The sequence below is a fragment of the Callorhinus ursinus genome, unplaced genomic scaffold, assembly GCF_003265705.2.
Source record: "Callorhinus ursinus isolate GAN/ISIS: 27379988/994484 unplaced genomic scaffold, GSC_fseal_2.0 scaffold42, whole genome shotgun sequence".
NCBI classification, from domain to species: domain Eukaryota; kingdom Metazoa; phylum Chordata; class Mammalia; order Carnivora; family Otariidae; genus Callorhinus; species Callorhinus ursinus.
The window spans coordinates 3,686,486-3,710,807 of NW_027397104.1; the positions used below are offsets into that span (position 1 = coordinate 3,686,486).

At 42.1% G+C, this 24,322-nt stretch overlaps 1 protein-coding gene across 1 annotated transcript in view; it reads left to right on the forward strand.

Moving 5' to 3' along the window:
• LOC141370683 (uncharacterized) overlaps window positions 1-24,322 on the forward strand; it is a 266,080-nt gene that overhangs the window by 127,354 nt on the left and 114,404 nt on the right. The window contains exon 6 of the mRNA XM_073881469.1: window positions 10,766-10,831. Coding sequence (XP_073737570.1) covers window positions 10,766-10,831 — 66 coding nt within the window. The remainder of the gene's footprint in view (window positions 1-10,765; window positions 10,832-24,322) is intronic.

Genomic DNA, 24,322 nt, shown 5'->3' on the forward strand with positions numbered 1-24,322 from the left:
AGGGATACTATTTATCCATCTGCCTATCCCACTGATCTTTCTGGTAATGGGCACTTGACCCAAGCTGGGTCAGTCAGAACCCTTTCCTCAGATTGTTTTTTGGGTCATGCATTGTGACAAAAGCTGGGTGATGTGAGCTTGGATGTTGCTAACAGTCATGTTTCCAATGACTTGGAGAAGACTAAGAGAAGAGATGTCCTAGTAGCAGTCTATTCCTGGTTTTAGTTGACTTTCAGGCTAGGAATTTCAACAATTCAGTTCTATAAGTTAAAAAAAAAAAATCCATTTTTTTTTGTCACTTGCCACCAAAGTCTTTTGTGGTATAAAAGCCTTAATTTCTTAAAGATAAGCCTCACGTCTTATTCATCTTAAACTCTCCAGTGTTTAGTGCTACCCCATGATTTTCTCTGAGTAGTCCCAGAGGAATATATTTTATTATATTTTTCCAGAGGGATATATTTTAAAATGTAGATTTAGTCTCTATTATTCCAGGCTCCAAATGTATGAATGTCTATATCCAGATCTATAAAGGAAAATACCACATAGTGAAATCTCCTCGAGAATTTAGTATAATTCCAAGAAGCATTTTGTGTTTAAGAAATGTTTTCAGAATTCTAGATCTGGAATTGCTATTGAGCAGGCGGGGTAAACCCTGAATAGGATCCAAGCTAAGAGAACAGTTGAGAGCTACTCCCAGAAAACTAGGATCCTGAAGTTCTTCCAGACCCAGGAGGCAAGGAGATCATGACATCTATAAGGAAACTGAACCCGAGGATGAGAACTCACCTAGTCCTGAAGGGGTTTTAGCAGAAAAAAGTTTAGGGAAGCCTTGGGGGAGTAGGAGCTACTGTCCAAGTAGCCAGCTCCTGAGTTTCACTTTCTCCATGGCCTCTTCTCACATTCGTTTCCTTCCTTCATTCAGATGTTCTTTGAGTGCCTATAATGTCCCAGGGCTGCCACCATAGCTCTCTGGCTCCCCCCCCCTTTTTTTTTTTTAAATTTTTTTATTATGTTCAGTTAACCAGCATATAGTACATCAGAAGTTTTTGTTGTAGTGCTCAACGATTCATTAGTTGTGTATAACACCCAGTGCTCATCCTTAATACCCATCACCTGGTTACCACATTCCCCCACCTTCCTACCTTCTGTAACCCTCAGTTTGTTTCCCGGAGTCCAGAGTTTCTCATGGTTTGTCTCCCTTTCTTATTTCTTCCCATTCAGTTTCCCCTCCCTTCCCCTGTGGTCCTCCATGCTATTCCTTATGTTCCACAAATAAGTGAAACCACATGATAATTGACTTTCTCTGCTTGACTTATTTCACTTAGCATAAACCCCTCCAGTTCCATCCATGTCCATGCAAATGGTGGGTATTCATCCTTTCTGATGGCTGGGTAATATTCCATTGTATATATGAGCCACATCTTCTTTATCCATTCGTCTGTTGAAGGGCATCTCAGTTCCTTCCACAGTTTGGCTATTGTGGACATTGCTGCTATGAACATTGGGGTGCATGTGCCCTTTCTTTTTACTACATCTGTGTCTTTGGGGTAAATACCTAGTAGTGCAATTGCTGCATTATAAGGTAACTCTATTTTTACCATCTTGAGGACCTCCATACTGTTTTCCAGAGTGCCTTCCCCGGCTTGCATTCCCACCAACAGTGTAAGAGGCGTCCCCTTTCTCCACAACCTCGCCAACACTTGTTGTTTCCTGTCTTGTTAATTTTGGCCATTCTGACTGGTGTAAGGTGGCATCTCATTGTGGTTTTGATTTGTATTTCCCTGATAGCCAGTGATGTTGAACATTTTTTCATGTGTCTGTTAGCCATGTTCATGTCTTCTGACCATTTCTTGACTGGATTATTTGTTTTTTGGGTGTTGAGTCCCCTTTTTATCCCTGGTCAGGGATGAGATTCCTTGAGGTTTCAGTTAGGTTGTCTGAATGTGGCAAGGTGTCTAGGGAGGGCAGGCAGTCATTTTGTAGTGGGGGAGGTGGAACTGGGTGGGGAGGAGGTGAATCTTTCCAAAGGCAGCAGGACCCCAGTTACCAGCTGAGCCCTAGACTAGGCCAGGGGCCCTCAGAAGGCAGACTGGTCACAGCAAGGCAAGAGATATGAGACTTTATAACATTTTGAAACTTTCAAGGACCTAAGGAAAAAATATATCCTACTCTTAGCCTTGTTCTCTAGAGTGCACCTTTCTTCAGGACACAGTCTGTGGAAATCTTCTGCTTGTTTTCAGTTGCCCTTTGTGTGAATCTGCTGATTCTCAGTGGACTCACAATCCCACAGCTTAATCTTATTCAGTGATTTCCAAACATGTGAAAAAGAAGAAGAGAGACTTGTGTGCAGTGTATTTTCTGCAACAAATCTCTAAAGAGCCTATCCAAAAGGAGAGGTCCAATGAGTTTCAAGTGGATACACAGTAATAATGCAAAAAATTTATTATTCTAAGCTGTGAAAATAAAACATAGTTTATTTATAAGAGAAAACAACCTTTACATGATTCACAAAGGAAACACAGGGCCATAAGGGACTGCCATCATGATAGTCCTGCGTTGGCCATCATTATGTCTGACAGCCCTAAAGAAAAACTTCAGTCTTATGAGTAGGTTTCTCTAAATTTAGACTGCAGTTCTAGAAATGAGCTTCATTCAAATGCTAAAGAGTCTATGGCATTATTATAGTGGTGTTACTGAATGGTAGAAAAAGAAACATTATAATAGAAAAATATTTATTGGCTTAAAATCAGGTATTTAGACACCAGGTATAGAGAGCCATTTTCTGGGACAAGACCTTGGCAGTATTACATTAAATTAGGTATTTAATAAATTAGATATTAAACATAGGTAATTTATAAGTTTATTTAATACAAACAAATTTGTATTTAGTACAAATTAAGTATCTGTAGATACTCTACAGCAGTGGTCCTTAACTCTTGGGGTCATGGGTCCCTTCAAAGACATTTACACACATTCACACAATTTTACATACAATTTCAGGATGTCATGGGTCTGTAGAATTCCTTCTGCCATCCTCCAGATCAAGAACCTTTGCTCTACAGGATCCTACAGTTTAAAACACTTGTGAACTGTATTGTTAAAGACTTACTTTGGGATTCTGGTATTGATAGGCTAGTGTATTGCCAACCAAATTTCCCATTTAAAAAAACTAGAGAACCTGAATAAAAAAGAAGTATTTGAAAGCTTTGGAGAGGTATGTGAAGATGGCCAGAACTGGAGAAAATGTGGGATAGAAAGGAAACTCTCTCAGGTGAGCCTGATATTCTAAACTGCTTTTCCCTTCAAAGCATCTCTTCTTGATTCCTAAGCAGCAAGGATGCGTAGCCTGGGAAACCAAGCATCAAGTGACTGGTAAGAGGCAGGGAATTCGAGCAGAGCTTACATCAGTTTCTCATGGTGGGGGGTGGGGACAAAAATGGGAGTTTAAGGCTACAAAGACTGCAATAACTCAAGAGGCTGAAATCCTACAGGGAAGTGAGACCATCTGAACCACTTCTCCCCTTGAGGCGTTCACTAATTGGAAAGTGGTAAAGTTGCTCAACAGAGCTTTCTCACAGTGCTGGGGAGATACAATTCAGATTTCAGGGTCTTCCAAGGAGAAGAGACCCTGATAGATAGTCCAAGATGCTAGCTGGGATCTTCAAGTATTATATCCATGGAGTAAGAACAAACCAGAAATAGATCAGGCCTTGCAAAACTGCAGTGCAGGCCTGAGTTGATGTGATCTGCCCCTAGTCTAGAAGTTAAAGCCTACTATGGAACCTCTGCAACTTTTTTAGACAATATTTGGAATTAAATAAAAAAGTACGGGACATACCCAGGACTAACTGAAGGGCTTGCTGCTTAATCACTTTATGCTCAAGACTGTGAACCAAGAGGCTGGGAATTCCTAACCTGCCTCCTGCTGATGCCCTGGTTACCTCTTGGGTCCCTAACAAGCTTGCCTCTGTAGTGACTGGCCTTGTAACTGAAGTGTAATGTAACCAATTCCATAACTCTGAACCGCTTGAAATTTAATTCCACCAAAACGGCATCATGAAACTGGGGCATTATGAAGGATTCCTGACAAAAGAAAAATAGTTTTGATGGAAGCCTCCTCCCTGGTCTCCAACTCATGCTTGAATCACATTCAAGCTTGCATCCGCTCACTGAAGCATTATTGTGGATTTCAGAACTTGGGGCAAGTGCCAAAAAACTGTGGAATCCTGGTCCTAAGCTCTTTCCCCTGAACTCTGGGGACAGGCATCCTGAGCTGCTTCTTGCTCTTTCTTTACCTTCTGTCTTGTCAAATGCACAAGTTACATTAGGATGACGCGGTTAGGGACAGAGATACCATACATGCTGATTCTTCTGTGAGAAAGCCTGGGTAGGGTCTTCTTCACAGAGATTTTATTTCTACTAGGACATTTGAGAAATACAGAAACCTTCCTTTTGCTGACTTGCAAACAGCATACCCCTTGGCAAAACAGTGTCCACAGATCCTTGACAAGGAGCCTTCACAGCCTGGAGGTTTGAACTATTCCACTGCAGTTGGCAGGGGACCCAGATGATGAAATCTCTATCCAAATGCCAAGACTCTCACTCTAGGAAACTTCAGGGAAAGTGTATATAAAATGGCATTTCTTTCGCAGCCCCTAAAAGCAGGAGGAAAACCACCAATATTAATGGGCTTCTGGTTGGCTAAATTCCTGGCACTAGGAGGACTTAGCCCATCATTTGATGTCACGGACTTTTCCATACCCAGGACATCACTCCAATTATCCAGGTAGACTACTCTGCCTGCACTTTGTGTACCTCATCTAGTGGAAAGACAGTATTTTATGGGTATATGTGTAGGTATTTAAAAGAAGAATTGCAGAAGAATCTGAATGAAGCACAGATCCTCATCCTGCTACTCATGCGCACACGCGCGCGCGTGTGTGCGCGCACACACACACACACACACACACCCAGAGTTTGAATTCTCTGGGAATTTTGTTTCTCTCTCTGTTCTTTAGAAGAATAACTAGCTAACTGTCATACAGACAGAACAGTATAGACTCCGTAGCCAGACAAACCAGCCGTGTGATTCAGTTACTCCCCGAACTTGGCAAGTGACTTAACCTCTCCATGTCCTCCATTTCCTCATTGGTAAAATGGGGATAATTAGACCCACCTCACAGGATTGTTCCAAAGTTTAAATGTACAAGAGTAGATGGAACAGCTCCAGGTGCACAGTGGGAATTGAGTCAATGTCGCTGTTATGACTGTTATGTTGTTAGGGGGGCTGCCATACTCTTTGTTTCCTCACACTTTTGTCTTGGCCCACAGAATAGGCATTTTGCTGACAGAAATCCTGGGGAGGAGGCCCCTGCCTGTCTCTTCCCCCTCACTTTCCTCTTCTGGCAAGAATGACTTACCTGATTGAGGAGACTCACTGAGGAAAAATTTCTGCTGATCTTGACCCCATCTCTGAGGCCTGCCTACCCTAAACCATGCACATTCTCTTTTTCTGCTTCAACTTTCCTTTTGGTAAACACACCTGGGTTGGGGTGCCTGGGTGGCTCAGTTGTTAAGTGTCTGCCTTCGGCTCAGGTCATGATCCCAGGGTCCTGGGATCGAGCTCCACATCAGGCTCCCTGCTCTGCGGGAAGCCTGCTTCTCCCTCTCCCACTCCCCCCTGCTTGTGTTCCTGCTCTCGCTATCTCTCTCTGTCAAATAAATAAATAAAATCTAAAAAAAAAAACCAAAACACACATGGGTTAAGGCTTAGCCCCAGAGCACTGTTTCTCAACCCTACCTGCACTTGGGAATTACCTGGGAGCTTTCAAGTATGTACTAGCGCCTGGTCCAACCTCAAGATTCCAAGGTGATCGCTGTTGTTCAGGCATCAGGGGTTTTAAAAGTTCCCAGTAATTCTAACCTGCAACCTGGTTGGATATCAGTGTTCTAGAGGCAGCCTAGAGATTTTTCCTCTCTTGGATTCTTTCCTGCAATCTGTGGGTATTGGATGCTCTGTGACACTCCACACTGTAGGTTGGGGAAGTACCTGTTCTGCAGACCCAGCTGTCTCAGATCAGACCGCCACAACCAGACCTAGAAGTATGTAGTAAGAGGTGCCTTCTTTGACCAGAAAGGTCAGCTTCAATCTTAAATCAGCTTGGCCAGTATTAAAGCTGACACTATTTTTGCCTTGCCTCTGTTCTGAAGACCAGCGTGGGGGAGGGCGTGATTAAATCAGTCACCCAATTTTCCACACCACTTTTAATAGTGGTAATATTAACCTATGCCCCTGGCCCATGAATGTCTGTTTCAGTCTGTGGATTTGCTTTCTGCTTCATCTTCTCAACAGTTTCTACTGTAGCCTCTGGCATCTTCACCTGGTTCTTCATAATTCAAGATATCACTTGAAGGAAGAATTCCCTGGCTTATGGACAGACTGGTAATGGATATCCAGATAACAAAGATTTTTACTTACCTTTGTCTGCTAGCCACTTGCCAGCAGAGCAAATTCAGAATCTCTGATGACATGATGAAAATACCTTTAACAAACCAAGCAGGTTATGATGTGTCATTGTGGGTGTAGCTTTGATGTCCAAGTGAAATAAAAGACTAGGCCTTTTATCCAGTCCTGGAAACTTGAATCCCTGTTTGGTCAGGAATTCCTTTAGTGTCAGCTTGGCATCTTGTCCCTATTTATCAGGGAGAGAGACAGCAGGGGACTAGTCCTAGGATTCCCAAAGGACCCCCACACAGGCATTTAAATGCCATTATGTCCATACCAGCCTTGACTCCTGAGTCTGACCCATGTATTTATCCTTGGCTGGCCTCTGAATGATTTTCTTTCCAGTAAGGGTTACTGGCCCTTTGCCTACAGAGTATCCTCAGTAGTCATAACTTTGCCTCTTCATCCACATCTTCCTTCATGGGCCCCTGTGTGTTCACAAGATGAGCAGTGAGCTAGAACAGCACCCTGCTCCTAAGAGGAAAATTGTTGAGGGGAAGATGTTCTGGGGAAGGGTGCTGGCAGAGAGTTGTTGGGGGGGCAATCATGATGGATGGCCTTTCGGCTCTGGAAGTGGGAAATGCTGCTTGGAAGTCTGTGGAATTATCCTTTAGGCCAGAGCATTATATCCTTGGGGGTTCCATTCCCATCCCACTGGGGAGATAGTGTACCCAGGCATTCTAAGAATGACCCCATTGCTGCCTCTGAGGCTATCTTATTGTTATGGGTTGAACTGTGTCCCTCAAAAAGATATGTTGAAATCTTAACCCCCAGTACCTCAGAATATGACCTTATTTGCAAATAAGATCTTTATAGATGTAATCAAGTTAAAATAAGGCCATTAGGGTGGGCCTTAATCCAATGTGACTGGTGTCCTTATAAAAAGGGGAAATTTGGACACAGAAATAGACACACACACAGGGAGAATGCCATGTGATGATGAAGGCACACGTCATGGTAATGCAACTATAAGCCAAGAAACAACAAAGATTGACAGCACACCACCAGAAGCTAGGAGAGGGGCGTGGAACAGATTTTCCCTTCTGGCTTTTAGGAGGAAACAACCATGCTGATACCTTAATCTTGGACTGTTAGTCTCCAGAACTGTGAGGAAATACATTTTTGTTGTTTAAGCCACCTTGTTTGTGGTACTTTGTTACAGCAGCCCTAAAAAAGTGAACACACTCATGAAACAAACCATGAGGCTGCTGACATCACTGGGTGCTTACCACACCCCGTCCCTGAGCTGTCCTCCCTGTGGTCCACACAGACAGAACTCATATCGCTGGTACCCATCACTGCTCCTGAAGTAGTTCAGGATCTCACTGCTATAGCTGTTGCCATCTGCAAGAGGGTCCAGGCCAAGGCCATGCTGAGCTGCCTCAGAAGCCTTAGTTGGCTTCTGCTCCATGAAATTTCTATTGGTGCCTTAGCAATGGCCAACCTACCCTTGCACACCTCATGGCTGCCAGTGCCACCCCCCCAGCTGTTCTTCTTCCTTGACACTGTTGCCAAAGGCTGTCCCTGGCTTAACAACCCCTCCTCACTGTGCCAGGCTCTCTCAGGAGCTTCACCACCACCCAAGGACCCACAGATTCAAAGCTTATGTGCCCCATTCTCCCACCCCCTGCTGCCACCAGATGCACTCTTCTTTATGGGGATGCTTAGCAAGCAAAGGCTGGGCCTTCCAGGGTTGCAGCTCCGTATGTGAGGTTGCATATATTACTATTGGAGTTAGTATAGCCAAGTAGATCCAAGGAGAACCCCTTGGGTTACCAGTTACAGCTACACAGAAATATTAATAGGCTCAATTTTGGAGGCACTGGCTATGTGCTAAGCACTTAATGTATATGATTTAACTTAATTTATATGCTATGATAATGTATATGATTCCATTTAATTTAATTCACAAAAAACCGACAGGAAAAGAATTATCATTCCCATTTGTTGATGAGGAAACAGGGGATCAGAGAACTTAAGTAACTTGTCCAGAGTTATAGAATGAATAGGTAGAAGACTTAAAATTGAAGCTGAAATTTGGCTGACTCCAATGCCTACCTTCTTCCCAGTTTAGGCCATTGATACACAGGCCTCCGGCTGGAAGCACTAAGGTATAATACAGTGACCATAATTTTTCTCTTTCCAGTAACTCTGGGGCAGTTAATATACCCATATACCCTTGCTAGGTGGACAGGTGAGCACCATGATCCATATAAGGCAAAAGGATCCCATGACTGCTTGAACCCGATGGTGAGTGTTGGAGATTTTTGGGATTCCCGACCTCTTTTCCATTTTGCATTCTAACAATTCTAGAAATAGACGCTAAAAGACAAATGAGACTTAAAGTATAATATCAGATATATTGTCCAAGATAAAGGACTTCTAATCTATTGTGTTGGAGAACATAGCTTGGATTTGGGACAGAGTAAGATTTCCTACTACTTTCCTTCCACCTCAGCCTAGACCTGGGGACTCATTTGAGGGAAAGGATGTCTACACAAAGAACTCTAGCCCCACATAAACTGCCAGCTGCCGAAGGGAGCCTACTTCCTATCTTGTCAAATGCAAGAGAAAGAGAGAGCACCCCAGAAAAAGAAAAGAGCAGAGAGAGGCAAGGCGGAACACTGGAGCCTGAGACAGAGATGCACTTTGTTGTTTCCTGAATGCAGATCAGGAACACAGGTATCCACCGTGCATGGGCTCCGAGCAAGTCTGAAACAGTCAGAGAAAACAAGAAGGTAAAGGCCAGCACTGTTCTCATCTAACTCAGGGCCCCACTCTCGGGGGAATGTGAACCAGTGGAAGTCAGGATCTCCCCATCTCATTAGTCAGATAAGTGACTCTCCCATATAGAAGAACTAGACTAAGGTGGGAGAGAACTGGCAGTATTTGCTCCAAAATGGCTTCCTTTAGGGAAGATCCTTTACCTGGGAACAAGAGAACAAGAGAGTAGAAATCTCATCAGTATCAACGGTGGTTCATCGTACTGGGCATACTTCAAATACTTGAGGGGAGACTCAACAGGGGGAGTAGTGGTGAGAGTAGGGGATATGCCGTCAACAACTATCTCGAATCCTCAGCAGGTTGTATTCTTCTGTCCTCAGGGCTTGGAGCTCTCTAAAGTCCCACATGACCCTCTCTGTGGGTGGGGCCATCCTGTCATTATCTTCCTTCCATTTATGGTGCTTTGTTCAGTCTAGGTAGTGGATTCCAAACTGGTTTTATTTGCAGATTCTTTTCTCAAACAATTGTGATATACAAATGAGATGTGAACATTGGATAAAAGAAGAAATTCCATAGTTGATATGGGCCCATTTGATATGTTTTAAAATGTCAGGACAGTCTGGATCCATCTGAGGACACATTCAATGTCAAAGGCAGGTATTAAGTAGCATGAGATGTGAGATGCACACAAGAAGAATGATTGGATGTGTTTCCTTCACAATGGGAGCAAAGCTTGTGCTTGCATCTTTAATTCTCCTTTCTGTCTTGGTTCCTTGCTGCTTAAAAGATTGGGATTATTATGGTTGTGCAAGGGGGTTGGACTGGGAGATGAGAATGGTCATTAAAGGGGAGCCTGGGTGGCTCAGTCAGTTAAGCGGCTGCCTTCGGCTCAGGTCATGATCCCAGGGTCCTGGGATCGAGCCCCGCATAGGGCCCCCCGCTCAGCAGGAAACCTCCTTCTCCCTCTCCCTCTCCCACTCCCCCTGCTTATGTTCCTGCTCTCGCTATCTCTCTCTCTGTCAAATAAATAAATAAAATCTTTAAAAAAATAAAATCTTAAAAAAAATCTTAAAAAATAAAATCTTAAAAAAAAATCTTTAAAAAAAGGATGTGTTTTCCTTTTTAAAATGGGAGAAGGTTGAACTACAACATGATTGTGTAAAGTGGAGGAAGGCATAACCCATATAAATCATTGTAACTTTGTTTGTTTGTTTGAACTGAGTTTGAATTACTTGCTCCCATGATGCTGGTAGGCTGTCATGGTATTTTCTAAGCCTGTTTAACTCTGCTATTCTGAGGCTTCCCTTAGTTCTCCTTACCACCCTCCCAGGAAGCTTAATATATGTTAATAGAAGCTATCATGACCCCACGTGTCTTTTCAGAGTCTGAAAAGGACTGTTGTATTGAATCTTACCAGAAATGGGCAATGGGTTCAAATGCAGAGGGAAGGAGGTCACCTGATATTCCCTTGATACCTAGCAAACAGATTATTTCTGCTGAACAACACCATTAAAGGCTCTTTCTGGTTTCTTCTAGCTGTAACATCCTACAACTCTTCACCCAGTGCTGTGAGGAAAATAATCAGATTTTATCAGTTGAAAGGTAAGAGACAAAAAGCAAAACATGTATATCTATGTATTTGAGTTGAGATAAATATTACTTATGTTATAAAATCTAATCAGGAGAATAATGTAAAAATAAAATTTACGGTTCTGAAATTTAATATGTGCCACCTAGAGAATCAGTCTCTTTCCACGGTTTCATACTTCCATCCCTTCACCACCTTTTATTCTAGGAACCCAACTGCCGTATTTAGACTAAAATGCTCAAATATTCTGCTAAGTGAAGCCACAGCTGCTCTGTCAGAAACATCACATTAAAATGTGTTCTGAAATCATGTGGCAATGTTCTGAGGACAACTTTCATTTCATGGGCTATGAAACCAGCCCTGGGTGTTACGAAGACTTTGAGCAGCCCTTGCAGTTCTTAAAGGACCCTTGGAAACCAGAGGAGGGCAGTGGCAGAGGTCAGCCATAGCTGAGCCGACTGATGTAGTGGAAAGAAAATAAAAATAGATTTTCTTAGATCCAACTTTATTTCTTAGTTTTTTCACATGTTTCGAAGTCATTCATGATTCAAAATTCTAAAGCTACAAAAGAAAAGACAGCGAAGTATCCCTTCTCTCCTTGTCTCTCAACTACCAAGTTTCCCTCCAAGCAACAGTGTTAGGATTTTCTCAGGCAAACCTGCAGATGTATTTTATGTATATACTGGGACTTAGCATATTCTCCCCTCTAATCTTTTCTTCTACACAGAGTAGTTTACTATACATACTATGATAAATGATATCTCACTATAGTTTATATTGAGTCTCTCTTATTATGAATGAAGTTGATTGTTTTTTCCAATGTTTTAAGAGATGTGTTTCCTTCCCTGTGGATTGATTATATCCTTTCTATGGCAGATGTGTATTTCCTTCCCTGTGGAATGATTATATCCTTTCTATGGCAGTTTTTAGTCTTTTTTTCCTACTGATCAGTAGGAGCTCATCTATACTAGGGAATTGACTCTTCCTCTGTGATATGAGTTGCAAACTTTTTTCCCCAATTTGTTGGCTTTGTTGATGTTGGGTTTTGCCATGTAGAACCTTTGATATTTTTTTTTGTAGTCAGATTTTCCATTCATTTCTTGTATGGCTTTTGGGTTTTTATTATAATTAGGTCTTTCCCACTCTAAGATATAAAACAAATTCCTCCATAATTTCTTCCAGTGCTTTTATGATTTCATTCATTACACTTAAATCTTTTGTCCATTAAGAACATTTGGAATTTAGTCTGGCATAAGATGTTAACTATGGATCTGATTTTTTTTTTGTCTTAATGGCTAGTCAGTGTTTCAACTCTAAAAATTGCAGTGCTTACCATTTCCCCACTAATTTCAAGCGCCTGTGGATATTTGGTGCATTTTTCTATTCTGTTCCACTGTTATCTGTTGATGTGGACATGTGCAATTATTAACACAGTTTTATTTTATCTTTCTAATATGTTTTGACATCTGATGGTAACAACCCGTATTCCTTCTTTATCTTGTTGTTTTTGTTTGTTCTTCCATCTGAACATTAGACTCATCTTTACTAGTTTAAAAAACTGTTGGTATTTTTATTCATATTTCATTAAATAACTTAGGGAGAGCCAAGATATTTTAATACAGTTTTAGGACTACATTATTAGGAAGAAAAGAGCTTGAAAAAGAAGGGGACGAGGATAGATTCTCCCTTGTGCTGAATATATACATAGGAGAAATACAATCAGAACTTTGTTCTAGGACAGCCTTTCCAAAAGCATGTATCAAAGACCCTTGTAATAGGAATAGGAGAAACTAAAAAAAAGGGATTCTGTGTTAAAAATGTTTGATGAACATTGTCCACTATATTCCCCCTAGAAGATTTACAATAAACAATGGCCAGTAAAGATTATGAGAGAGACAAGATGTGCTGGAGGGGAGGGAAGATGCAGACCTCCACTTTATTAATGATAAACAAATACTGTTTATACAAAAAAAAAAGACTATGAGAACCCAGCAGTAAAGATGCCTATTTACTTCTGTTTACCATGTTGCTTCCAAAACTTGTTTCAAAACTTGTATTTCTTACTCCAAATAACACCTCTTAATATTCCACAATATGCTCAGAAAAACTCAGTTTGGAGATCTTCAGGGCCAATTATAGATTTTTAGAAGAATTATTTATTTATTTATTTAAAGGGTTTTGACAGAGAGAGCGAGACAGTGAGAGAGGGAACACAGCAGGGGGAGTGGGAGAGGGAGAAGCAGACTTCCCGCAGAGTGAGGAGCCCTATGTGGTGCTCGATCCCAGAACCCTGGGATCATGACCTGAGCCGAAGGCAGACTCTTAACCATCTGAGCCACCCAGGCACCCCAGAAGAATTTTTTAGGAGAATTTTTGCATATAAGGTCCTTTCCAATTTTGATGTTCCTTGATTCTAAGCATCAGTATGGTAAGAATCTAGGAAAATAATCTTTAAGAAAGTATTTCGGTATCCTCAAGTTTATCCCCCAGGGACAATAGGTGATCACATATCATTTCTCCCTCTTCTGCTATTGGACTCCTATGCGAATTCACTGAAATGGGTGAAATTGCATGTTTTATGCCACTCTTCCAGTCACTGATTCATTCATTCATTTGGCACTTATGAAGTACCTGCTATGTACTGGGGCCCTGCCTAGTCTCTTTTCATGAGCGAGAGCATCCTCTGTAGGAGACCCCTGAAGCTGAGCCTCCAGACCCCTCTCTTGTCTCATCACCACCTCCTCATGTTCCCTTTGAGGTATATATTTCTAAGAGAAATTACCCTGAAAATGATATTGTTCTGTATGGGAAAGTCATAATCTTGAGCCTCTGGCAGCACTTCCTGAAAATGACTGTGACATAACTGAGTCTGATTCCAGGCAGGATGAGGCAGCAGAGAAAAAAGAGAGAGGAATTCCTGCAAATGATAGGGACTCAACTTAAAACACAGATGTTTCCGCAATACCATTTGCAAATAGGAAAGGTACAAAGGTGACTTAAGAAAAGCATGGAAAAAGAGTAGGGGTTCCTATTTAAATACCATTTAGAAATCATCTTTGTGGTAATCCTCCTGTATTATGGAATCTCTTTGAAATAACTACAGGAAAATGAGTAGAGACAGTATCATGCAGAGGCAAAGCATCCAACTTGACTCAGCACCAGGACTCTTTTGGGCCCTGAGATAGGCTGGAATAACATCCTTTGCCAAAGACATCAGATCCTACAGTGGTCAACATTGACTAGGTTGTGAGATTCATTCGTGGTTTTGAGGTGGTTCCGTATTCTTGATATAGATCTATAAATGGCCCCCTGCAGGGTAGAGAAAAATTCAAAGAGATATTTCAGGAGTCTTAATAGAAGAGCTAAAAAGCACCAGGTTTTGCTTTTAACCCCTAAAGCATGTCTAGGAGCATGTGGGAGAGACCACCATCACTCCTCCATAGATGAGTGAACAGGGCTTTGCTAAAGGCATGGCAGAAACCAGCACACTTAGCCCATCAGAGTTGGTTGGTCAGGCTCTTCCTTTTCTTCTGCCAAAATGGGCATTTAACAGTCTGCTTTCCTGACTCCACAATTAACAAAAATTTTAAAGGCCCATTGATGTGGTTTTTCCTACAGAAGACATATGGCTATTTATGTATGTATGTATGTTTGTATGTATGTATGTAATCTCTATGCCCAAGGAGCGGCTTGAACTCATGACCCTGAGATCAAGAGTTGCATGCTCCTCCGACTGAGCCAGTCAGGCGCCCCTCACATACAGCTTTTTAATATAGAATTTATGTATGATTAAAAGCTTCCAAGCTTTACTGAGTTCAATCCTAGAAACAGAAAGTCTGGGTTGCCTTAGAGCAAATGTCAGATGATATCATAAGTGAGTCTTGTATCCATCCACAGGCATTTTCCTAGTGTCCTCATAGCCATTAGATATTCTGTAATTTCCAAGAAACCAATGCATTTCCAGTGCTATTGTGTTATAGTGACAAATGATGAAAAGCTGAAAGATCTATACCTTCAGAGGTTCATGAAGGGCAAGGGACCTGAAAGATGATCTCCTGCAGTGGTTTTCAAACTGTGTTCCATAGAACCTTCAGTTCTGTGTATTTGCTCTAATCTTTCATTCAGAAGTGGGGCAAAACAATCAAACTGTCTGGAAAAATCCAGGGTTAATATTAGCAACAGGCGTGCCTGGATCCAGATGCTCAAATAATGTTATCAACTCACCACTTGCCTGCTTTTCTCACTCTTGTCTCTTAGTTCATCTTCCCTCTGTTTTAGAGCTTTATTGTCAGTCAGACTCCCATAAAGCAGCAAACAGCAGCTTTAGGCTTTTATTCTACTGGCTGAGCAATCCCAGAACAAAGAGCATCTTCCTTCCTGATATTTTCAGTAAAAAGTCTTAGAATTGAGTCTCACTGACCCTAAATGGGTCACTCTCATTTTCAAACCAATCTTGGTGACTCTGCTTGGGCAGGTCTGGGTCACATTCTCATCTTTAGAGATGGGAACTGGGGTCAGTTCTGTGTGAAGAACCAAGTGGAATGGGAGAATGGTGATGGCGAGGAGGTTGAGGTTCCTCAGAAAAGAGGTAGATTCTGTTATCAGAAGAGATTCTAGAAGATTAAAAATAGAAGATGGCTACTAGCTCCATGATACTGTCTCAGGGTCATCTATGGCAACCAGTGGGAGGGGAGAGAACTGGGCAGTTCTCCAGTCCTCTTATACCTGCTTCAAAGAGAGCATTTCTGTGTTTTTTTCTTCCCCACCAGCTTTATTGAAATATAATTGGTATATAACATTGTATAAATTGAAGGTGTACCAAATGTTGATTTACTCACATGTTGCAAATGATTACCACCATAGCTTTAGCCAACACCTCCATTACATCACATAATTACCATTTCCTTTTTTTGTGGGGAGAACATTTAAGATCTATTCTCTCAGCAATTTTCAAGTATATAATACAGTATTATTAACTATAATCACCATGTTGTGTAATCCCCAGAACTTGTTTATCTTATAACTGGAAGTTTGTACTCTTTGACCAACATCTTCCCAGTTCCTCCACTGTCCCTTCCCTTTTCCTCAGCCCCTGGAAACCACCACCCCAGTCTCAGTTTCTATTAGCTAGGCTTTTTTAGATTCCACATATAAATGATACCATGCAGTATTTATTTTTCTCTGTCTGACTTACTTTATTCAGCATGATGCTTTCAAGTTTCATCCATGTTGTCGAAACAGGCAGGATTTCCTTCTTTCTCATGGTTGAATAATAGTCCACTGCATACACATACAACATCTTTATCCATTCATCTGTTGACATACACTTAGGTTATTTCCATATCTTGGGTATTGTGAATAGAGCTACAGTGGACATGGGAGTGCAGGTATCTCTTCAAGATCTTGTCTCCATTTCCATTGGATATATACCCAAAAGTGGGATTGCTGGGTCATCATATAGTAGTTCTTTTGATTTTTTTGAGGAATCTCCACACTGTTTCTCATAGTGGCTGTATTGATTCATATTACCACCAACAGTGCACCAGCGTTCCCTCTTATCCACATCTGGCTTCCCCCCACCCCAATCTGTTTTACATACTGGAATTCTGCATTAGATGTAATTTGAAGAAAATGATTTGTAACTTGCTGCTAAACCAGAATGTTTAGAAACCACAACTTTAGTTAAACTTTCTCAGTTTGTAAACGGAGTCTCAGAGATGTTGCATAAATTTCTTACAGTCACACAGTTAGTTGGTGGAAAAATTATGATGCTATTAGGTTAGAGATATTTAGCTAATCAACATATTTTGAAGACCTATTGTGTGTAAGGTCTTGCTCAAGGCATTGCACGGAAATACAAAGATGAATATCTCACAGAGCTCACAGTAATTTAGGGGAGATATTACAAACATAAAGAGACTTCACAGGGAAAAATGTGTGACAGTCTGTATTTTCCAAAAATGTCTACAGCAATTATTTCTGGTCCCACATTCTCTTCCAGAATTTTGCTATACCTTATCAATGGGTGGAGTCTCTTTCCCACCCTCCACCCCCCGCCTTGAATCTGGGCAAGCTTGTGAGGCTCCAACAAATTGAATGCAGCAGGGTGAAGCTAAGTTAGAAAAGGCAGTACAGTTCCCACATGGCTTTCTCTCACAGGATGCTCAGCTTTAGAACCCAGGCACCTTGCTGTGAGAAAACCCAAACCATCTCACACAGAGAGACCACATGGAGAGGCCATGTGGAAAGGAACTGAGCCCCAAGCTGAGTGCCATCTTCAGCTGCCACTCATGTGAATGAATGAGCCTTCAGATGATTCTAACCCCTGGCTTCAAGTCTTTCATCTAAGAGACGCTGTAGAACAGAGACAAGCTATCCCTGCTGTGTCCCATCCAGATTCCTGACCCAGAGTCTGTGAGCATGATAAAATGGTCGTTTTATGCCAGAGAAAGTGGAACAGAGTAATTCTCTCTGGATCTTCATAGATGGTTTAATGAACTGTAGTAGCGATTGCTATGAACTGGCCAGAGTGGTTTTCTGCCACCCCCTTCCTCATGTCACAATCCAGTGTCCATGGTCTCGCTGATCATAATAATCCATTCCCTTGGACTCTGAGATTAAGGCAGGGGTTAAGCACATGACCCAAATAAGGCCAATCAGGTGCCTTCCTGGGTTGATAAATGGATGATGAGAGAGAGAGGTATCTCATATTGCTGAAGCTATTGGGCTGGGGGCGGGTGTAGATGAATGATAGAGGTAGAAAGAAGATTCTAGCTGCATTAAGTCCCTATTAAGCACTGGTTCCTATGGCAATCCCTTTGAACATGTAGACCACTCCAGTATTTTTCCCAAATGCTCAAGCCAATAATTTCCCTTTCTTGTATATTGGATTTCTATCCCTTCCCTCCAAGAATTCTGCCTAATTTAAAACGTTTTGTGGAGGAGATAGCATGGGCACTGGCTCTTGGAAGATGGTAGGGCATGGACTTTCTGAAGTGGGGAAAGGGCTTTAGAAGGGGAGACAATGTCGGTGGAGAAAGGAGCACGGCAGCTAAAAGCAGACTCTTCATTCGCCAGGTCCTAGGTCAAAATGCAGCCCCACCCCTTACCCATTTAGAGAACTTGGACTTTACCTCATCAAGATGCAGTTTTCTCACTTGTGAAATAAAATAACATCTAAGGCATGGAGTTAGGATTAAGTGACACCCATGACCCATATTGTCTCAGTGCTTGGTACATGTGAAGTTTTAGTTTAGTTGTGGCTACTGTGCAAGGAGCCTGGAGTGTGGATGAGGGGCAGCTCATGGCAGGAGTTTGGCTGAGATAAAACTGGAGCGAGAAGCTGGCGTCAGACTGTGTGAGGTGGGCAAGCAGGAGTTATGGACATTTTACTAGGAGAAATGATTAGAGATGTGAATACACGTACCTCCCACATATAGATCCCATTTTGATAACAGAAATTGCATCTCAATCTAGCGTCAGCAGTACAGCTTCATGAGTATACATTAATATATATTTGGATGCAATTGTGAGGTTGGTTCCAAAAGCCTACGGAGTTAGATGTCAGGTGTTCCTCATTCTCTGCACCTACAAGGACAGTCTCTGCTTCTACCCCCTAAAGATTTTGACCTGAACGCATATGTCAGGTTTATTTCTTTCATTACCACAAAAAATGGACTCCTACACAATCAGTGGTGAGCAAATGTAGACTTTATTACAGATTTATGTAGTGGACACTATCAGTGCTCTATCAGATCTCCTCAGATCCCCTTTTACCATTTTGTGCTCTGCCTTCCCCTACCCCTTTGGCTTCTTGCACGCAACACCTTGTATAACTCTTCCTCAGTGAACACTGTCCTCCATAACAGAGCCAGAGTGCTTGCGAATTGATCCCCTTCCTCTACCCCACCCTTGACCAATGATTGACAGGTGCAGGAGTGTGAGAGCCCAGCTTCCTTACCACCAGTGGGGACAACACTGAGGGGTACTTAGGCTCCACAGTTCCCCTGTGGGATCAGGTGATGGGTTTTGCCTGGATTGTATTTTAGCTTGACTTTTCCCTCTTCTCTATCTCGTTTTTCCTGCTCCATTCTTGGTCTCCCTTGGCAGCACCTCCTTAATAAGTCCCTTGCATAGGAATCCTAGCCTCAGGGTCTTCTTCTGGGAAACTGTTTTCTAGGGCAAATGGAGGGAGGAGTTTATTATGTATATGCTACAGCAAATACCTTCAAAATCCCCTTAGACATTCACCTCTCCTGCTCTGCTGAGAAGTACATTTTTCCTTCTTTCCTTTCTTGCTTACAAAGCCTGGCTTTCTTGGTTCTCTCCCTGAACCCTCCACCCCCAGTTTCAAATTTTCACCTCTTCATATTGCAGAACAGTTCTACCCCAGCAATCACCCAAACTTCTTTACCAAACCACCAGAGTGCAACAATATTAGAATCCTGAGATCAGCAAGACACTCTCTCCTTAGAAAGCAATTTAGGGAACATCTTTTATTATAAGAGCATGCCTCAACCTTTCCTCCAAGTGACTAACATCAAATCCTATGCTCCCCCTGAGAGGAACTATTCTTACCAGCTGGGCTAATAACATTTTGCCCACTGGTGTGTGTGTGTGTATGTACATATGTATGTATCTCAACCGAACAGTATATGCATTGCCTTACTAGTTTGGGACAAGTATTTCCAAGCATTTGATTTATATATATATATATATATGGAAGAGCTGAAAGCAAGCAGGCAAGCTTTTGACTGGGGGGTGGGAGAAGAGCTATATGAGCAGGAAAGTGTGGACTGGGCAGAAGGGGCTGGCATGCAATTTCCAGAAGTTCTTTTGTCCCCAGACACTGAAGCTCAGATCCGCATGGCTTCCCTCACTATGCAGGCCCATTTGTTTTCACTGCCCCAGAAGTTCTGCTCAAGCAACTTGCTCTACACCTACTGCAGCGTGTTTCTTAGACCTTTCACAGGAAGCCACTGGCTGCTGGTGCAAACTAATGAGTATTTTCCAACACAAAGCCTCCGGTTGAGATTATGAAGTAATTTATTAGACTCCTACTGCAGTGAGCACACACAGTTCCAGCTCAGAATGGACTAATTAAAAACTTCCCTACCATATACGATTTCAATTGTATTGAAAAAAAAAAAAGAATAATACCTCTGGTAATTTTTCATGGAAAGGAAATGATAATATTTCTTTAAAAGATCGCGGAATCCTTGCATTGCTTACGTAGACAAAACTGTGGGTTTTGGTGTATAACTCAGAGCATGATTGTCTTTGTGCAAAATAGATCCAGTTTCCCACCTTTAATTCTGATGTGGTATTTTCCCTGAGTTCAACTGATACAAAAGTAAGAGCCAATGTTACTAATTACAGGGAAGAACTAGGTATCAAGGCAATTTTAATTTGGGGGTGACATTCAGAAACCCTGGTAGCCCTAGTTGCTCCAAGTTCAGAAGTCTCTCTCCAAATAGCCATCATCTGAGCCCCTAATGTTCTACCAAGTAAGCCTCTCTGGGGTGCCTTGGGAGTTTCTCAGGAACACTGAAACATTCGCCCTGGTTGTTGCTTGTCACCTTGGACTGACTTCTGACCTTGAACTATGGCCACTTTCTGTGTGAAGACTAGACTGTTATAAACTATGTACTGTTTTACTCCAACAAAAACGTTAAATAAAAATTTCATGAAGCCTCAAGCATTCTATTCAAATTTGCCCGCTGAGTGACACTGAGACCCCTAAGAGCCTAATGCAGCCTATTCTGAGCATGTTTTAGAACCATACCTGCACCTCAATAATTCTAAACCAGAAAAGTAACTAATCTCAAGAGAGACTTTACAATCCACTTTTGAAATAATCAGAAATTTGAAAAAAACTTCCCCTTCTGCACATCGTATCTGTCCCTTTCGCTTTTAGCTTACAGAAAACTCACTCACTTTTCTTAAGGAACATGATTCTTCTTTGCCTAGTGGGCAATTACTCTGCCTCCATTTTAGACTATTTTGGAGGTCTTTGTGTTTATTCTGTGACAGTGGATGTTAGCCACTGTACTAATTCCCCAGAGTTCAGCTAAGATGGGGCTGTGACATTTCATAAAGCTTTACTGGAGAATAGGGTGCTGGAGGGAATGATACAGGGAGTTAGGGATGCCTTAAAACTGGACACCACAGGAAAAAAAACAAAACAACAACTGGACACCACAGGTGTCTTTTCTCAAGTCCCTTGGCCATGCTCTCCCACAGAGATCCCTTCTTGGTTATCCCAGCCTGTGACCTTGCTGCTTAAGCCAGTTTGTATTCCTACAAAATGAGTTCTCTTGCCAAGTTCCTGCCTATCTGATCCAGATCCCTGACACTCAGGGAAACACCCCATTTCATCCTCACTCTCAGTCTACGACCAGTCTCTCAGTAGCATGATAACCTTGGGGATGCCTCTCTATCATCAGTAAAGACTACCACTTATATTTTCATGTGGAATAGTTTGGATCCTCACTATTCCAGAGGCGCTTCATTGGACTGAGGATCATAGCTTCACCTCTTCATAAAGGATCATTAAAGTCTTCCAGAAATGAAGGAATCGTGTGCCTTCACGGGTGAATCTCAATGTCCATCTTTAAAGGACAAGGAACATTGTTGATGGCTTAAAAAAAAAAAATCTGTCCTCCTCTCTCCCTTCCCTGCCCTTTAGAGTGTAGTTGAGAGCATCTCCTTTACACTTACAGAGTCATTTGCTTCTAGTGTTTGCCAGATTCAGTACCCAGAACCAAACAGGCAAAGAAAACTAAGGCACAATCCTTGTTCTCAAGAAGCTCATGGCTCATTAAAGGATTTCCAGTGACAATAGAGGGATATGAATAGAGATTGCAGGTATAAGATGAAGAGACAAAAAAGAGCAGGAGAGTCAGGAAAGACTTCCAGGAAGAGGTGGCACACTAGTGGGTTTTAAAGCACAAATAAGAATTTACCAGATGGATGAAGTGGGAAAAGCATCAGGCGGAGGAAAGAAGAGCAAAGATAGAGTGGCAAGAACTAGTATGGAATATGGAGATGCTTGAAGATGGATAAATCTAAAACACAGATTAAGTGCAGGGGGAATGGGAGAAAATATAAGGGTTAGATCCCTCTTGGATGTTACTCCACAAGTGATGAGGAAAGTTGGAAGCATTAAGTGGAGGTGGGGGTGGGGAGATGGAGGGAGCTGGAGGTGGGGATGGGTATAGGTGGAGGCTGACATGATCAGATTGGTGTTTTAGAAAGATCACACAGAGATTTTTTAACTAGAGGCCAAGATTCCAATCAGAAAGTGTGCGTGAAGATTGCTGAGACCTCAGTGGTGAAGGAAAAGGAGTCCAGTGGGACAGCGATGTTTCTGATGGGCCAATGGTGGTGCCACCAGCCAAGTCTGGAAGTACATGGAGGAAAACTGGTTTGTTGGTAGGAAAGTGGGGGGAGGTGAGAAGGAAGGGCCAGGAGTTGTCAAATGATGAATTCTGGTTTGAGAACATCCAGACTTCTGAAGATGACTGGTTAGTAGTTGGATATACAGGTCTGAAATTTAGCACCAATACGTGGAATGATGGTATAGACTTTAGGTGATAATTATCATCATGAAAGGACATTTTATACTCCAAGGAGTATACCCAAGGAGAAGTGTAGAGTGAGAAAAGAAGGGAGAAAGGTTTGATTCTAGAATCCTGAGATGTGGGGCAGTGGTGGCCATAAGGTATTCATTTGTTTCTTGATGAGAACCAGAAATAATAAGGTATAGTCACTCTCTGAGCCTCTTGACAAAGACTAAGTCCCACTTTTTCACATTTCTGTACATTGATTCCAACAATCTCTAATGCCCCTGGTGTCCCCCAGAAACATCCATTTTTTGTAATTTCAACAAAGCAGTGACCTAGAATCATGCCAAATCCTATGGTACAAGATAGAACAGTGTTTCCACTCACAGGGACTTGATGTCATGAAAATATGCAATGGCCAGCTAGCTTGGCTTCAGTGGCTTCAAAGATTGGGAAAGGTCCTTACATGGCATTTTCAGGCAAGATGGGAGTTTTCCAGCCTCTGTAACATCTGATCTGGCATCCCACAATCTCATAGCATTTCTGATTTGAAATGTCTTCATTGCTAGAGGCTGGTAATGACAAATGTCTTTTCTATCTCCGAGCTCTGCTAACGGATAGAGATGACCCTTTACAAAGAGAGCTGTCTCAACTGGTACTTCTGCAGACAAAGGAGTGCATAGAAAGGTCACAGTTGCTTTCTAAAACTTGTCACCATTTCCCTAGGCAGTTCTAGGGTGAAGTATAAAGTCATTTTAACCTTTGTATGTTTATGGGCCTCTTGTCACCCATGAGATAGGCGGAAGCACAGTACTACATGTCATACCTGCCAGAAGTCCTGTGGGTAAATTACTAAACACCCTGTAGGCACTCTAGCCCTTGGTTTAGACTCAACTTTTGGTTGGACAAACGTTAGAGATCATCTAGTGCAACCCCCGAGGCCAGTAGTTACCAGGTGCTTACTTGCTTAGATAAAAGTATTGCATTATCAATAAAATATGAAAGCTTGTTAGAGATGTCCTTTTTTCCTTTGTGAATTAGAACAGACTCAAAATTATGCTACAATAATGTCTCTCTCAGTCATGTTCTGATAGGCTTTTTGGATAGGGGAGAAGGGGTATTACCCTACAGTTATTCCAGTAGAAACCGAGCATAACCTACAACCCACATGCTCTATGTAGTCACTGTTAGCAGTGTGCGGGGCACTAAAACTTCACCCATTTTGTGTTGTTTGAGAACATTTAAGAGGCTAAACTTCAAACCCACTTCATCACCTCAGGATGCTGGGTACCTCCAGCAGTGGGAACTTACTACCTTACCAGATGACTCATTCTGCATTTAGACATCTCTCATTGCTCAAGTGTTTTCTGTTCCTATATCAGACCTGGTTCGACCTATTGGGGCTGTATAGTGTAATTCCAACTCTACTCCTGGATGATTGTCTTCAGTATCTCAGGAGGTTTTTGAATGTTTTCCCAGGTGTAGTTTGACCTGGTCCATGATGTGTTCTACATGTCAAGAGCCAGTTTCAAATTCCCACCTATCCTGTTTGCTCCATCAAAATGCAAGTCAATTTGGCAATATCTTTCTTAGTGAATAGTGTCCAGAATTGAACACTCTGCCTCACACAGGCCCATAATTTCTTATCTTACTCAAGTAAGGGAGGATAATACTGTCTTCCCTAAGAAACAGCTTGAATCCTGATCATGAAAATGTGTTAATTGTGTGACTTTAGTATCTGAAGCAGAGGAGCATTAATGGGAAACTGAGACCTACCACCTCCAACACTTTACACTCACCTTCCAGGAGTACATTCTATGCCCATCTTCTTCCCTGCCACCCTCACTCATTCCTTCTCCTCTACACCAGAACTGCTGCCCTGCAGGGTTGCACTAGAGGATCTTTGAGAGACGTCCAATCAAAAGTTCAGTCTATCTCTGA